This window comes from Vigna umbellata, chromosome 9 (genome assembly GCF_029865625.1).
Source record: "Vigna umbellata cultivar VRB3 chromosome 9, Vumbellata_1.0, whole genome shotgun sequence".
In the NCBI taxonomy this organism is placed as follows: domain Eukaryota; kingdom Viridiplantae; phylum Streptophyta; class Magnoliopsida; order Fabales; family Fabaceae; genus Vigna; species Vigna umbellata.
Window position 1 is genome coordinate 10307207 of NC_142173.1, and position 16557 is coordinate 10323763.

Sequence of the window (16557 nt, forward strand, 5' to 3'; positions counted from 1 at the left end):
TACTATGACGTATAAAGTAGATGGGATAGTTGAATAGTACAAGACAGGTTGGTGGTTAAAGAATTTACTCAAACTTATGGAGTTGATTACTTGGAGACTTTTGCATCAGTTGCAAAAATGAATACAATTAAAGTCATATTATCATTAGCAACAAATAATGATTGGGACCTACAACAATTTGATGTGAAAACTGCATTCCTACATGAAAATCTTGAAGAGAAAATTTATATGGAGTTACCTTAGAGGTTATTATTGGGTCCATCGAGGAGGAGGTTACCTATGGGTTACATAAACACCAATAACATTGGAGCCAACTATATAAGGGATCGACACCACTCTTTACCAAAAACCTTAAGGCAATGGGTTAATGGGTCTTTCATCTTTATATACTGCTCTACTTTCTCATTTCTATCCAATGTGGGACTTGGACTCACACTTGGATTCCCAACATCTCACCCTCAAGGGTGAGTCCCTTCCACATAGGTACACTCTCTCTCCAGCGGAAGCATTCCCAACTAACCACAACCACGAGTAGCCCTTTCCAACCGTCGTATCTTAATGGAACTTGCTTACCTGAATACCCTTTGTCAGGAAGACTTTCGGTATAGGAATCATTATACTCGTCTGAGCCGGTCACCAAGACAAACCATCGGCTCTGATAACACTGTTGGGTCTATCTTTTGTAGGGAGGTTCAACATACACACAGATCTCCACACTGATAAGATATTAGTGTGGGGACAATTGTGGCACACTCATCCCATTGACTACCTTTGTCATCTCTCTCACAAAAAAATCAAGCACTCACTTTTTCTCTCACGATGTTTGACTCTCTCCTCTCTCTCGGTACTCAGAGCATAAAGATCTGATACCACACTGATAAGATATTGTCCGCTTTGGGTCAAGCCCTCACGGATTTGTTTTTGGTACCACTCCAAAAGGCCTCTTACCAGTGGAGGTATCTTATGTGTATATAAACCCATGTCCATTTCTTAGTTTATTCGATGTGAGACTTTGTTTGTACTCAACAGTTATGAGGAAATGACTGCCTTAGGAACTATCTGCAAACTGGAAAAAGTATTATATGGATTAAACAATCTCCCAGAACATGTTTTGGTAGATTCTCAATGTGATGATGAGTTTATATATATATATACATATGTATATATATATATATATATATACATATATATATATATATGGTGATTTGAAAACCAAAGCCAAATCTCCTCTCTTAAATTAAATACTTAAAAAAATAGCAAAAATTTTGAAAATTTTGTGTAGCTTTCAGCTTCGATTCTAAAATAACTGAAGACAAAAGGGTATATGATTTTGATTCATATGCAACCGGAGCCTATAAATTCGTGAAAATTCCAAAACTGTCATCGAGTCTTGATATGCTTCATTTTCTTCAAAATCGAAGCATATCATGGGAATGAAAAGAAAAAATATGCACTAGTGAGAGAAGAGCATGAACAAGTCTAAGTCAATGTACAAAAATGTAGAGTGTTATTATTGTAAAAAAAAGAGAACACATTAAAACAAATTAAGCAGAAAAAGAGAACAAACACAAAAGAACAAGCAGAAAAGAATGATCATGATAATTTTGTAACTATTACTATATGTAGGGATCTTGTTCTTCTTCATGACTTGAAATTTGTTAATATTGTATATGATGAAAGCATATGAATAAGTGATAGTGGTACTACATATATTGCATGTTACACCGAGGAAGGAGTTATTCACATCTTACATTTATGTTGATTTTGGAGTGTTGAAGATGGTAATGATGATGTGTAAAAGGTTATTGGTATTGGTGATGTTTTCTTTCTAACCAACACGGAAGTGCAATTATTACTTAGACAAGTCAAACATGTTTGCTTTAATTTTATCTTTGTTCATTTTCTTACTGATAATGATTATGACAATCACTTTTGTTCTTATAAATGGAACCGCACTAAAGGTAACTTGGTAGTGGCCAAAGGTGGAGAAAATTTTTAAGGGTTAAATATGTTTTTAGTCCCTGAACTATCAGACGATTTTGTTTTTAGTCCCTGCTCAGAACTTTGATGGTTTTTAGTCCTTATAGCTTTGAAACTCTGAGTATTAGTCCTTAAAAATGGACGGTGTTAAGTTTTTGTGAATGTGGCAAACGGCGATGCCACGTGATCACTGATCTCTGCCTTCACTCTCTGCCACGTGGGATGTTTAACTCTTGAACTGAGGTTATTTGCTGTAGTCAGAAACACTAAGGTTTTCAAGCTCTTGTTTGGGAGCTTGCGAGAGGTAACCATGGCCGCCACAACCAACGCCGCTGCCCCGCCGCGCCAGCTCTCTCAAAAGGAAGCCGACATCCAGATGATGTTGGCAGCTGACGTTCACCTCGGCACCAAAAATTGTGATTTTCAAATGGAGTGCTACATCTTCAAGCGCCGCAACGATGGTAACTAACATTTTTATATTATCTCTATCGTTATACAATAGACAACAGCCTTGTGTTGTGGTGTGGATTTGGTATTAGGTATTTATATTATCAACCTTGGTAAGACATGGGAGAAGCTTCAACTTGCTGCTAGGGTTATCGTTGCAATTGAGAACCCTCAGGATATTATTGTGCAATCTGCTCGGCCTTATGGTCAGAGAGCGGTTCTCAAGTTTGCCCAGTACACTGGTGCTCATGCCATTGCTGGAAGGCACACTCCTGGTACCTTTACCAATACTCAATACTCAGTTCAACAGTTAAACATCCCACGTGGCAGAGAGTGAAGGCAGAGATCAGTGATCACGTGGCATCGCCGTTTGTCACATCCACAAAAACTTAACACCGTCCATTTTTAAGGATTAATACTCAGAGTTTCAAAACTATAAGGACTAAAAACCATCAAAGTTCTGAGCAGGGACTAAAAACAAAATCGTCTGATAGTTCAGGGACTAAAAACATATTTATCCCAATTTTTAAATTCTATTGGACTAAAACTTTGGTTGTTAAATACAGTGTGAATGTTATGCATATGGAGGCCCATCTTTGTGGCACTGAAGGCTTGGTCATATAAATTTTGAAAGGGCTTAATAGCTTAGCCAAAAAGGATGTGCTTTTAGGAATAAAGGATGTAGAGTTAGAGAAATGTTCTTATTGTATGGCCAATAAACAAACCAAAGTATCTTTTAAAAATCATCCTCCTTTAAGGAAGTTGGAGTTGCTTGAATTGGTGTATTAAAATGTTTGTGGCCCATTGGAGGTAAAGTTGTTTAATGATGTACTTTACTTTGTTACTTTTATTTAGGATTGTTCTAGAAAGCTCTAGGTACACTTTAGAGAAAGGATCAAGTACTTGAAAATTTCACATGTTTTGATTGAGTCAGAAATAAGTTGAAATGCATTTCTACTGATAATGATGGTGAGTACCATGGACCATTAGATTTTTATTGCAAGTAACATGGTATCAAAGATGAAAATACTACTCATAAAACTCCAGGTTGAATGGTTTAGAAATGAGGATGAACATGACTTTGGTTAAAAGAGTTAAATATATGCTTTCTTTAAGCAAAGTTGTCTAGGCATTTTTTGAGAGAGACATGTCTTGCAATTGTACATGTTATTAATCTTTGTCTTGTAGTTAATTTGGATACTAAGATCCCAGATAAAGTTTGGTTTGGCAGGAATTTTAGTCGTGGTTATTTGTGTGTCTTTGGTTGTAGGGCATTTGTTTATGTTCCATAAGATGAAAGATCCAAGATAGATGCAAAGACAAGGCAATGTATCTTTATTTGTTATGGCTAGGATGAATATGGCTATAGGTTGTATGATCCTGTTGAGAAGAAGCTAGTCAAAAGCCATGAAATGTAATTCATGAAAGACTAAACCATTGAAGGCATTGAAAAGGAAGAGAAGACTAAACCCTAGAAAGATAGTAATCTCTTTTATGGTAATTCAATGCTTTTCCTATTCATAATCTGGATAATGTTGAGAATGATGCTTAATATAATGAACAACACGATGATATTGATGATCAACAAGTTAGAGATAAAGTAGAGCTTTCAATTGATGGTGCTTAAGATGAACATGATATGTTGGATGATGATGCTCTTAGTGATACACCTGAATTATCACAAGTCCCTACCATAAGGTCTAATAAATTAATAAAACCATCTTCCAAGTATCCTTATGATGAATATGTAACCTTGACTGGTGGTGGAGAACCAGAGTGTTTTAAAGATGTTTCGAAAAATGAAGAAAAACAATAGTAGCTTGATTTAATGAAAGATAAGATTAAATCTTTGCATGATAATGACACTTATGACTTGGTAAAATTGTCTAAGCGAAAAATGGCTTTAGAGAATAAGTGGATTTTTTTTGGGTGAAACAGAAGGCTAATTCTACATCTATAAGGTAATAACGTCATATTAATGGTTAAATACTTTATATATAAAAATGGTAGTCTTTTGCACATAATTGTGAGGAGGAGATAAGTTGGATTGGGTTTCAAATATGTGTTTAAAAAGTTAAAACTTTTCCAGCTTGTTTTGTCTCAATTAACCTAAGTGAAGAAGGATCTTCTAGGTTAATAGTGTGTGTAAATGTTGTAGTCTTTGGAAGAGACAAAAGAGAGAAAACATTTGTTGGCATATTGACTAAATCATCTCAAAAAAATTATGATTCCTACTTTGTTCATCGTTGGATCAAGTTGAAATTTTTTTATAGATGCTATTTTACATATCATTCTTTATTTTGACCATTGAGATCGTCAATTGAAGGTCTATGATTAGAAAATTGAGTCTCATATTGTTTCTTACTTTAGGTTTCTTTTTCTTTATTCTTCATGTTTCAGAACATTAACATTATTGTGTTGATATATTAGTTGATTGTAGACATTTTTGTTGAAAGTTTCACATTGACTAGAGATAAGGTCAATTCATAGTTTATAAGTGGGTGCAAACCTCACCCTACAAGCCGATTTTGCGGGGTTAAATTAGGCTTAAAGTTCACTTCTAACATGGTATCAGAGCTATGGTTAGAGCCTATCCTAGCGATAATTTATTGTTTGCTGGGCATATTGTTTCACCCGCCATTGGACTCCTATCGGACCATTCATTAAAAATGTCTAATCTCACGCTCTGTGCTGTTTAACGACTTATAAATAAAAGGAAGGATTCATCGATTGCTTTCTATTTTCTTATATTATATCTGTCATATTTCTATTAAGCTTAGTTTATGAAGAGTTTAGGATAATACGTTTTATGAATTTTTGGCAATTAAAATCTTGAAATGGACAGAAAAAAGTGTATATTTCTAAAATAAAAACATATTTAACCAGCAAATAAAAACAGTGAAACGAAAAATGATTGAAGAAATGGTATTCTAAAATCTCAGCTCTCATCACAGAATACGTAAACAGAATAAGAGGTTGTTTTGGTTATGGAACAAAATGAGTGGTGCTTTTGCAATACATTTTTTATTAGAATATGTGCGGCTGTCAGTGGTGAATAATTTTCTGACAACAACTATACAAAATCAATGAATTTCTGTAACTTCAAATCAAATCGGATTTCTTTTCGAGGTTACTTTATAGAGTTTAACCAAAGTTAAACGAATAAGAGACTATAGATGTTGAATAAACAAATTATATATTATAAATAATTATTTATATAATTAGAGAGAATAGAATAAAGCTAAATAATATACGAATGGAAAAATAAAATAAATTTAAACCAAAAACATTTACTCAAGTTTCATATAATTAGGGATAATAATATACATCAGGTCATATGGATCAATCAATAATATATTATGATGAAAAAGTGAAGGATTGGTTAAAAATATTTAACTTATAAACTCATCATGCATAACTCGCATTCATATTAATCAAATATAGATTAATTTACCTTATCATGTAACTCATACTATTTTTTAATATTTTATTATTATTTAATACTGTTTATGTTTTAAATATGACAAAAATATTTTTATTTATTATTTAATTCATTCATATATTTATAACTAAAAATTTAAATTTTATTTCATAGTTTATTATAATATACTTTTAATATGTTTTCTTATTTATTTATAATAAATGAATAATTGTTAAGTTTTTATATTATATTTTATTTTTATTATCTATTTGAATTTGGTATTTAAAAAAAATTGAATTTATGTAGGTCAATCCACATACATACAAATATCTAATTATGTCCAACCTATTAAGACATAATTTTTATGTGGGTTAATATCTCAATTCATTTTTGACAAACTAAATTCAAAACATGTTGACCCACATCACTAAGATTTGTGATGTGTTATAGAAATTCTTTCAGAAAATAAAATTCGACACTTATTCTACTATTAATACTTTCATCTATAATGCCAAAATAAATTCTAAAACATTTATATATATATATTGCGTTTCATCTACAATAATCTTGAGTATTGAGAAACATCCAAGTATCAAGTTCTTTAGGAAGAATTTTGTATTGCCTTTGTCAAAAAGTACCCCTTTAGGTTAGTTCATTCATGATCCTTCTTCTGTGATCTTCAAAAATATCATTTTGATTCTTCCCTTAACTTTTCAAATATCTTGAGAATCCTCAATGTTTCATAACATCTTATAATATTATTGAAATTTTAAGTTTAGAGCTTTCAAAATTGGTTTCTCAAAGTTTGAAATATGCAATTTTTGAAATAGGTTAGTGATTATAAAGGTCTCTTTCTCTGTTGAAATTGTGAAAACGAATAAATCACAAAGTCCTTTAACTCTTTCTTTGTTTTAGATAAACATTGACACAAGTGAAATGAGACAAAAGTAGCTTATAAGAAAAGCAAGAAACTAAGCAAATAAATACATGTGTAAACAGGAAATCAATAATTTGATGCTGGGATGGTCCATATCATCCAAATTTTCTACGCACTCACAAAGCATCAAAAGTACTTTCACACATAAAAGGAAATCATTTAAGCTTTTTTTATAAAGCTTTTTGAAGAAGAATAAAATAAAAGTTAACTTTTTATAAGTTAAAATTAGTTTATGACCAATATGATTATTTGATCCATGGCATAGATAAGGGTTTACTTCTTGAAATGAGTTTCCTTCATGACCACACCGCTAAGAGATAAAATCAAACTGTCAATTAATAAAAAGATTAATATTAATATTGATTAACTTAAGATAAAGTTTGATTATTATCGATTGAACCATAATTAGGTCATGAGTATTTAAATTTATTTTAAATTTATAAAGATAGGTAAGAGGTAAAAAGATAGGTCATTGCATTAATAAAACATTAATACTTTAACAGCTCAATCATTAGTGATTTTGGACATTACACTTACATATGACCTGGATGTCCTCGTGTGAAATAGTTTATGTTGTTAAAGTTAGTTTATATATAGTATGACCATCCGATCCATGACATAGATCAAATAGTCTATTTCTCCAAACGAGCTTCTTTCATGTGCACAGTTAACAGACAAGATCAAACTCATTCTAACAATTTAAAATAAAGTATGATTATCATAAATTCAATCATAATTAAATTATGTTAATGAAAAATTCATGTGTCAATCATAAACTCATTCTAAAATTTATATATATATAAATAGAAGATAAATAGATAAATTATTGTATTTAATATGATACTAATACTTCGTCAGCTGAATTTTATTGACTTTGGACATTATACTTGGATCGATCAGCTTATCTCCCATAAACAGTTTATGTTGCAAAAAAAATTGTATTATTTATCCAAAATTTAATTTTAGCTTTTGAAAAAAAAGATGTATATATTTTTTGTTTTAAAATCTTTATAGAGCTTATTAGACCGTTTTGAATAATATTTTGTGAAGATTTTGGTGAAAATTGTCAATGGCATGAAAACCAAACACCTGACAAAGAAATTAGTATGAATAAAAGGGCCTTTCGTTTTGGCTGTGCAGGAGTTTCGAAAAACGTCGGGGTCATCAACGTTAAGCTTGTAAGCATAGTAAAGGATAGACAACTCACAAGTGTCTTACAAAATTTCTCATGATCACTTTCTTTCATTAATACAAAAAAAAAAAATACTATTTTAATATGATTTTTATAAACATAAGTTGCTTAAAATTATTCTTTTATAAATAACTCTTTTCAATTTTAAAGAAACTGGTATTTATGAAATATATATTCAAATATGTTCTTGATTATAAATGAAATTATGATAAAAAAAATTTAACTAAAGATGTTACAAATTAGGTTTAAGAGAAATCAATAGTTTGGGATGCAATCTAATCGTTAAGTCCTTATTTTTCTTCTAAAAAGAGTGATGTCAATCTTATACATAACATAAAATTATTTTTCAAAAGATAAGAACTTGGTACGTGTAGCGAAGCTATAGATTTTAATGCAATTATTCATGTATTCACTTAAATTTATATATTTTTCTTCGTTATATAGTTTTGAGCTACTAGTATAATTTTATTTCATATTGGTTTTTTTTTTCCTCATCATGTTTGCTTTTATATATATACTCTTTAAGGATGATAGTATTATTTGTTACCTGCTCCGTCTAAAATAAAAGGTTTTCCGTTATCTGTTTGGTTATTTATGGGATATTTGTAGATACTTTTATATTTTAGTTTTTAAAATTTTAAATAATATTATTTAAAAAAATATTTATAATATAAATTTCTATAAAAATAATAATTTTGATGTACAACCCTTAATTTTGTAATTTTTTTTTAGTATATTTGGCTAGACACTTTTTTTCCTGTTCTCTATATTGTCTAATTTGTTTTATATTCATAAAGTTTAGTGAAATTTTTAAGATTATTTATCAAAATCCTTAATGTTATCAAAATTAACATTTTCGCGTTATTCAATTAAGATTATTTATCAAAATCAATTTATAATGGTAACATTTGATTTCAAATTTGGTAAATGGCATAAATTAATAATGTCAAAATTTAAGAAAGTGAAATTGGATAAAAGATTAGTGAAATTAGTCTTTGACTAACATTACACTAACATCCTGAACAAAATATGTTCTTTATTCAAGCATCGTATCTTGATTTAATTCCTTAAAACAAGTTCTAAAATTATCTATTAAATTATTAATTCCTTAATTAATTTAACAGATAACTTTGCATTAATTTAAGATGTTGAGAATGACCAAAAGCACACAAGTTATTCCTAACATAGTTACTTTTAGTTGTTTTTCTTACGTTTCTGTTCTAAAAATACTTTCGAGTACGAAAGAACGTTTAAAGATAATTATACTTCCGTATGATTATAAGCAAGTCAAGAAAAGCACAAGAATACAGACATATATTGCATAGGAAGATTACATTAATGTAAAGTCATACAACCAATTCCAATGAACAGAAAAATAGCCTCTCCTAGACATCTAGAACATACTCTTTACAGCAATTCCTTACAGAAAGCGAAGTCTTGATGCCTTGAAGTGTCTCCTGAAGTGTCTCCTGAAGTTCTCCAGTATTTTGCGTGCTCTGTTTTGTGTCAGAAGATAGTTTATGTCTTTCTATCACGTCTTTTAAGCCAACATAACTTAATAAATTCGCTCAGCGCACAGGTGTGTATGCGCTGTGCGAATTTCTTAACTGCTACTGTTCAGCTGATGACATTCGCTCAGCGCATAGTACTGGTGCGCTGTGCGAATGACTTCCTTCTGGCACTGCGAATTATGACTGACAGTAGTCCAAATAATGCAACCTTTTCTGTACAATATTTACACAACTTTCTACTTCCTATTACACTCTTTCAATGAAGAACAACATAAATAATTATAAGATTGAGCTCATCTATAAGTGTAAAAATAACTTTTTTCCATAGGCGGAGATAATAATTCTTTTAATTTATTTCATTAACAACATTAATGAACTAATTACAAATCTAAATATATTCAAATAATTAGATATTTTTAAAATATACGGTAAATATACTTCGGGTATAAGTATTGGAATTTTTTTAGTAAAAGTTTGCATTCCCTTTAGTGTATTTTATTTTTTTACAATCCTCTTGGGTTCCATTTTGCCAACCTAAACATGACATTTTAGAGCATTGCTCTTCTAACTCACTAAACCAAACTTCACTTCCCATTCCTTCATCATATGTCATCAACACTCTTTAGTCTCTACATCTTCTTGAATCCCAATTTCGTCTCTCTTTTTGTATAAAGACCAAGTTTTTTTCAAACATAAACAAATTTAGAAACAATCTCATTAACAAAATTAAATTTAATATACCAACATAATATTTCATACATATATTTTTTAAACAAATTTAATATTAAAAATAAATATCAAAAATACTAAATAATATGTAATATCTATAAATACAAATTCTAAATTTAAAACAAATAAAAATTTAATTAAATATAACAAAAAAATAAAGAAAAGCAGTAAAAAATACCGTAAACCCCAACTCCAACTGGGACGAAGACCAACCACAACTCTAAGTGCGACGAAGACCAACCGCAGCTCCAAGTGCGGCTCCCATCAACTGCAGCTCCAAGTGCGGCTCCCATCAACCGCAGCTCCAAGTGTGGCTCCCATCAACCACATCTCCAACGCCAGCCCTCTCAACTGCACTTACCTACGCACCATCCATGTGCTCGATCTTTGCCGCCACCCGCTGCCGCAACCTTGCCTCAACATCATGAATGTCGATCTCAGAAACAAACACCCCTCATAACCGCCAAGTACAAAATCTGAGGACTGCCCCCAACAGTAAACCAACTCGTACAGTAGAAGATCATGAGCAGCAACAAACTCACGTTCCTCATTGTGTACAACACTCCTATGAACCCGTTCAACTTCAACTCGATCGACACCCTCTCCTCAAACCGTAGCGATAGGAGTTGAATTCGTGTATCCATCAACGCCCTATTCTCCTTCTCTAACCCTACCGCCTCTCTCCGGCACCCCAATATCGCCCTCATAACCTGTTCCAAAAAAAATTTCACCTTTAACAAAACATTCTAATTGCCTTCAAAATGTCGCAAAGCAAAAACACTGGAACAAATTAACAATAAATGAAAATTGAAAAACGGGCGCTGACTTGGTGGGAGAGTTAGGGGTGATGTAGCGATATGAATCGATAGAGGAGGTAATGGTGAGGAGGGGAGGAGCACTCTACTAGAAGACCTTAAAAAGAAATGGTAAAAAGTGAGAGAGGAGGAGAAGATGGGAGGAGCCTTAGAAGAGAGGAGAAAGAAAGGAGGTGTAGGATTTGATATATGAAATGCAACAAAGAAGAGGAAGAGAAGAGAAAGTGGTGTAGGATTTATAAATATGAAATGCGGTAGAGGAGGAAGGGTTTGTGCTTGATTTTTATTATTGAATGGGTCAAGTTTTTTAAAAACAAAAAATTCTCTAACACATGATAAACTAAACTAAAAATGAATGAATTCAATCCAACTTACTTTTTACAATTAGATTCAACACACCATGAATTGATGAGAGTTAATATATTTATGTTTTATTTTTTTACTTATATATACATATATTTGTCATAGTATAATATGAATTAACTTAACTCATTTTCTATAATATAATTAAATAACTTTCATAAAATATTATTATAATTAAAAAATAAATTGTTAGTTTATATAATTTAATAAACAAATAAATTAAACATCTAAATTATTCAAATATTATTAAATAACATTTCAATATTTAAAAAAATCAAATTATCAATTTAGGTAATTAAATGTAATAATCAATTACAATAAAAAAACTTATAAAAAAAATAATAAATAATTGATATTAATAAGCTACTCCTTAACTCACCTTCAACCCAACTCAAACTTTTTTAACCAACAAATTAAGTGAATTAACTTCAATTTTATCCATGTTTAACAAACTTGAATTTTTTCCACTTAACGAAAGTTGGTTTGCAATATCTCATTTTGACATCCCTATTTGAGGAATTTTAAGATACCTTAGGGTGACCTTCATATTAGCTGAAAGATGTCTAGCATTTTGAACGAGAAAAGAGACCACAATTTTTGAAGATTTCAGATTGGGATTCTAATCATCCTTAAGTTTTCAAACTCCCCAGCTGCTGCTGCTACTCTAAATCAAGGTACAACGAAAACGGAATAAATAAAGTGTGACGAGGGCGTTAGAATACAAATCTAAGTGCAAATATCCAATCTAAGTGCAAACACTAGCAATAGAAAATCACAATAGTGAACTAATTTTATGCAAAAAATTCGATATCGTTATTCAAGCAGCCGTGTTCGGACTCCAAAAGTGCTACAAATCAAGAGCCTTCTAGAAAAAAATGGCTTTCAACATTAGATACAAAGTAAACTTGTATTCTTGCAATTATGTGATGATTAATGGGAAGAAACAAAAGCAACCATGCCTTAAATATCTCACTTCTTGACTTCTTCATACTCCGCCTCGGGAGCCTGGTCACCACCCTGGGAACCCCCAGTGGAGGAACCACCACTAGAACCACCTGACATGTGCTCTCCAATCTTGGAAACAGCTTTGTTCGCTGCATCAAGCTTTGCCTTAATTTCATCAGCATTCTCCCCTGCCATTGCCGTTCTCAAATCTGATACTGCATCTTCAATCTCTTTGGCCACTTCACTTGGAATCTTCTCTCTATATTCACCTAAACTCTTCTCAATGCTGTAGATGGTTGTATCTGCACTGTTTCTAATGTCAATGAGAGTCTTCCTTTCTTGGTCTTTTTGAGCATGCAACTCTGCTTCCTTGACCATCTTATCGATCTCATCTTCTGAGAGTCCTCCAGATGATCGGATGGTGATTTGCTGTTCTTTACCAGTGGATTTGTCTTTGGCAGAGACGGTAACAATCCCGTTGGCGTCAATGTCAAATGTGACTTCAATCTGAGGCATACCTCTCGGGGCTGGAGGAATGCCAACAAGCTCAAATTCTCCAAGCGATTTGTTGTCTGAAGCCATTTCTCGCTCACCTTGTAGAACTTTGATACCAACCTGAGTCTGATTGTCAGCTGCTGTTGAAAACACCTGAAACAATAATCACATTCGTCAGAAGTAGAGTCTACCTAATAGCAACAAAATCAAACGGCTAAACATCTAAAATTACAAAATTGGGTAAAATAAGTGTAGTATTTAAGCTCTTTAATTTGCAAATCTTTATTTAAGACCTTTAATTAAGCATATATTTGCCTGATTTCAATGTAAAATACGAGAAGACTAACCAAGGGGACTGTAAAGTAGAATGCAGTGGTCTAAGTCAATGTTTAAAGATTACCTGGCTTTTTTTCGTAGGAATTGTGGTGTTACGGTTGATCAACCTGGTAAATATACCACCCAGAGTCTCAATACCCAGAGAAAGTGGAGTGACGTCGAGGAGTAATAGCTCTTTAACATCTCCGCGTAAGATACCACCTTGAATAGCAGCTCCCATGGCAACTGCCTCATCAGGATTTACTCCTTTGCTAGGACTCTTTCCAAAGATCTCTGAAACCACATTCTGGACTTTAGGCACACGGGTCATCCCTCCAACAAGAAGAACCTCATCAACATCCTTGATAGATACGTTAGCATCCTTCAAGCAGCTTTTACACGGTGCCTTTGTCCTTTCAATCAAGTGGTTTACTAAAGCCTCAAACTTGGATCTAGTCAATGTGATATTCAAATGCTTTGCACCAGATGCATCGGCAGTGATGAAAGGAAGATTGATTTCTGTTTGAGATGTTGAAGAAAGTTCTATTTTTGCTTTCTCAGCAGCTTCCCGAAGCCTCTGCAAGGCAAGCCTATCCTTTGAAAGGTCAATACTCTCAGATTTTTTGAATTCATTCACTAGAAAGTCCAATAAAGCATTATCAAAATCCTCTCCTCCCAAGAAGGTGTCACCATTTGTTGCTTTCACCTGGACACAAAAAATGTTATCAATAAGAATTTATAAAATTATTCCAAATGACAGGTTAAGAAAGGCACAGAATAACAAGTTTTAATACCTCAAAAACACCATTAGAAATCTCTAAGATGGACACATCAAAAGTTCCACCTCCAAGATCAAAAACTGCAATGAGACCCTCCTTGTTGTTCATCCCATATGAAAGTGCAGCAGCAGTGGGCTCGTTGATGATTCTCTGGACATCAAGACCAGCAATTCTGCCAGCATCTTTTGTTGCCTGCCTTTGTGCATCATTGAAGTAAGCTGGTACAGTGATTACAGCTTTTGAAACTGACTTTCCAAGATATGATTCAGCAGTTTCCTTCATCTTGGTGAGAACAAAAGCACCAATTTGGCTGGGAGAGTACTGCTGTCCATTGGCTTCAACCCAAGCATCTCCATTGGGTGCCTTAACAATCTTGAATGGTACCATCTTCATCTCCTTCTGAGTTTGAGGATCATCAAACCGCCTACCAATCATTCGCTTGGTTCCAAAAAGAGTGTTTGTAGGGTTAGTCACAGCCTGACGCTTGGCAGGTGTACCAACAAGAAGCTCCCCTTTCTGGTTAAAGGCAACTACTGATGGTGTTGTTCGAGCTCCTTCAGAATTCTCAATGACTTTAGGATTCTGAAAATGTCATAACTGTTAGCCAGCACAGACATTAACACTGAAAACATGTCCAAATAAATTAAGAGAGAAAATCTTGCCTTTCCCTCCATAACAGCAACACATGAATTGGTAGTGCCCAGATCAATTCCAATGACATCATTACCAGCAGGCTTTGAACTGCGGTGAGGATGAAGTTTTACAATGAATAAATTTGAGACAACTAGCTGTCTCTATATATATAAGTATGAAAACTAAAAAAACGGAATGGCAAACTGCACCTGAATGGTCGAGACAAACTAGCCCACTTGTGACCTACATACGATGTCTTTGTGCCACTTGTCAACTGTACACAACCATACGAAAGAAATTAAAATTACCTTCTGATTAATGTTCACCATGTGTATGATTAACACAAGTCCAACCATCATTATTCTACAAATGACGACATAATGTCAACTATTGTTTATAACTTCATGTACTGTGTAGGTCCTAAATATATAAGCAGTTCAAAATTTGTCAATTATGGTTAAAAAAAAATACAGATACAACAAAGCAACAGCATCCATCAGTAAAAATGAAGTCAGTTACACAGAAAAACACAGAAAATCTAGCAAAATTTCGAGCCAATACATAAGGCAATAATATCAAAGTAAAATATGCTTCAATCTTCTATAAAAATGGAATATCACGTAAGTCCGGTTCTCAAAACCTTTCTAAAACCGTTAATATCCAAGATCTAGCAGTACGTAATATCAAAGAGTTAATTTTTTTTTTCTTTTTAGCACACAAGCGGAATATAAGGAAGCTCGTCTGAAAGATCTTAGGAATCAATCAGTAGAAAATATATACAAGAAGAGCTATAGTTTCTAAGCAGCTAAGCGAAGAATAAAATCAGCCACAGACTGATTTGCTACATTCGTAACACAATTAAGCAGACATCACAGAAAAAAGAGAGGTGAAATTAATCGTGTAGAAAGAATCAACTTAGAGATGCTAAAAAGGCAGCTGCGATGTACCGATCGAAAGGCTGAGATAGAGGAAGTGGGAACTTCTCGGCGGCGGAGAGAACGGAGCAAGGCGGTGGCGGCGGCCATGGCAAATTGGAAAGTATGAAGCAAGGGATGAGGAATTGGAGGTCAGAGAGGGGAGGGTTTGGGTTGTTTGGCTTGGCTTTAAATTAGGGTTTAGGGTTTTGTGCTGACGAAAGTTGTGTGGTCATACATAACGAGAGATGGAAATGGGGCATCGTATACGTATATACATTTCGTGTACCTCAAGATATACAAAAGTGATTTTTTTATTTTTTATTTTGTATATATACATAATTTTAGCCAACCATCCAAAACCAAAACAAAACTTTGCATGTGAATATAAATTTACGGAATTAACCCAAATCATATTTGTAATACATTTTCTCGATTTTTAATTATTTATTACAGTCTATTACTTAATATTTATAAAATGATGAGTACGTTCATTTCTTAACTTAATAAATTTCAAATACAAATAGAAAATATGTGTTGCTTGTATTTCTTAAATTTCGTTAAATATCGAGAAGTTATTTTTTTTAAAAAATAATTTTAATATGAAAATACCTAGTCTGAAGTAAAATAATATTGAAATATATAAAGAAATTCTTCATAAGAGTTTAATAATAAAATTAGAATAAATTTCATTTCATTAACTTGAAAGCTTCTTATCTAAAAACTATTTATTAAAATAATTAAACTCTATTTAGAACAATAGTGTAATCTAAAAAGCATTTTAATTAACTTTATATGGTATATTGCATTGCATTACACTATCAATTGCTAATAAATTATAAATATAAATGCTATGGAGGCAAAATTCTTTTTATTAGTTGAATCTGGCAGATAGATAATTTTTTTGTAATTATTGGAATTTATTTTTTGTTACAAAAACAATATTAAAGCAAAAAAAAACACTGTACTGCATACATTCATATCTTTTATCTTCTTTGATTTTAAATGGATACCTATTTTTCTTACATTTTTAATAAGATCCTATAAGAGTGACAATAGATAAAGAATTATACTACCAATT

General features: G+C 32.3%; 2 protein-coding genes across 2 annotated transcripts; one reads left to right on the forward strand and one right to left on the reverse strand.

Annotated features, from left to right (window-relative positions):
* The first annotated feature begins 2290 nt into the window (after window positions 1-2290).
* On the forward strand, window positions 2291-3719 carry LOC148192510 (small ribosomal subunit protein uS2-like). Its single transcript, XM_088099217.1, has 3 exons — window positions 2291-2441; window positions 2520-2702; window positions 3616-3719. The coding sequence occupies exons 1-3, from the start codon at window positions 2291-2293 to the stop codon at window positions 3717-3719; spliced, it is 438 nt and encodes a 145-aa protein (XP_087955343.1).
* An 8439-nt stretch (window positions 3720-12158) lies between these two features.
* LOC124822838 (heat shock 70 kDa protein, mitochondrial-like) lies at window positions 12159-15702 on the reverse strand. Its single transcript, XM_047294910.2, has 6 exons — window positions 15510-15702; window positions 14772-14836; window positions 14592-14670; window positions 13945-14511; window positions 13236-13856; window positions 12159-12988 (listed from the first exon to the last, which is right to left on the reverse strand). The coding sequence occupies exons 1-6, from the start codon at window positions 15585-15587 to the stop codon at window positions 12365-12367; spliced, it is 2034 nt and encodes a 677-aa protein (XP_047150866.2). The 5' UTR covers window positions 15588-15702; the 3' UTR covers window positions 12159-12364.
* Window positions 15703-16557: the final 855 nt, after the last annotated feature.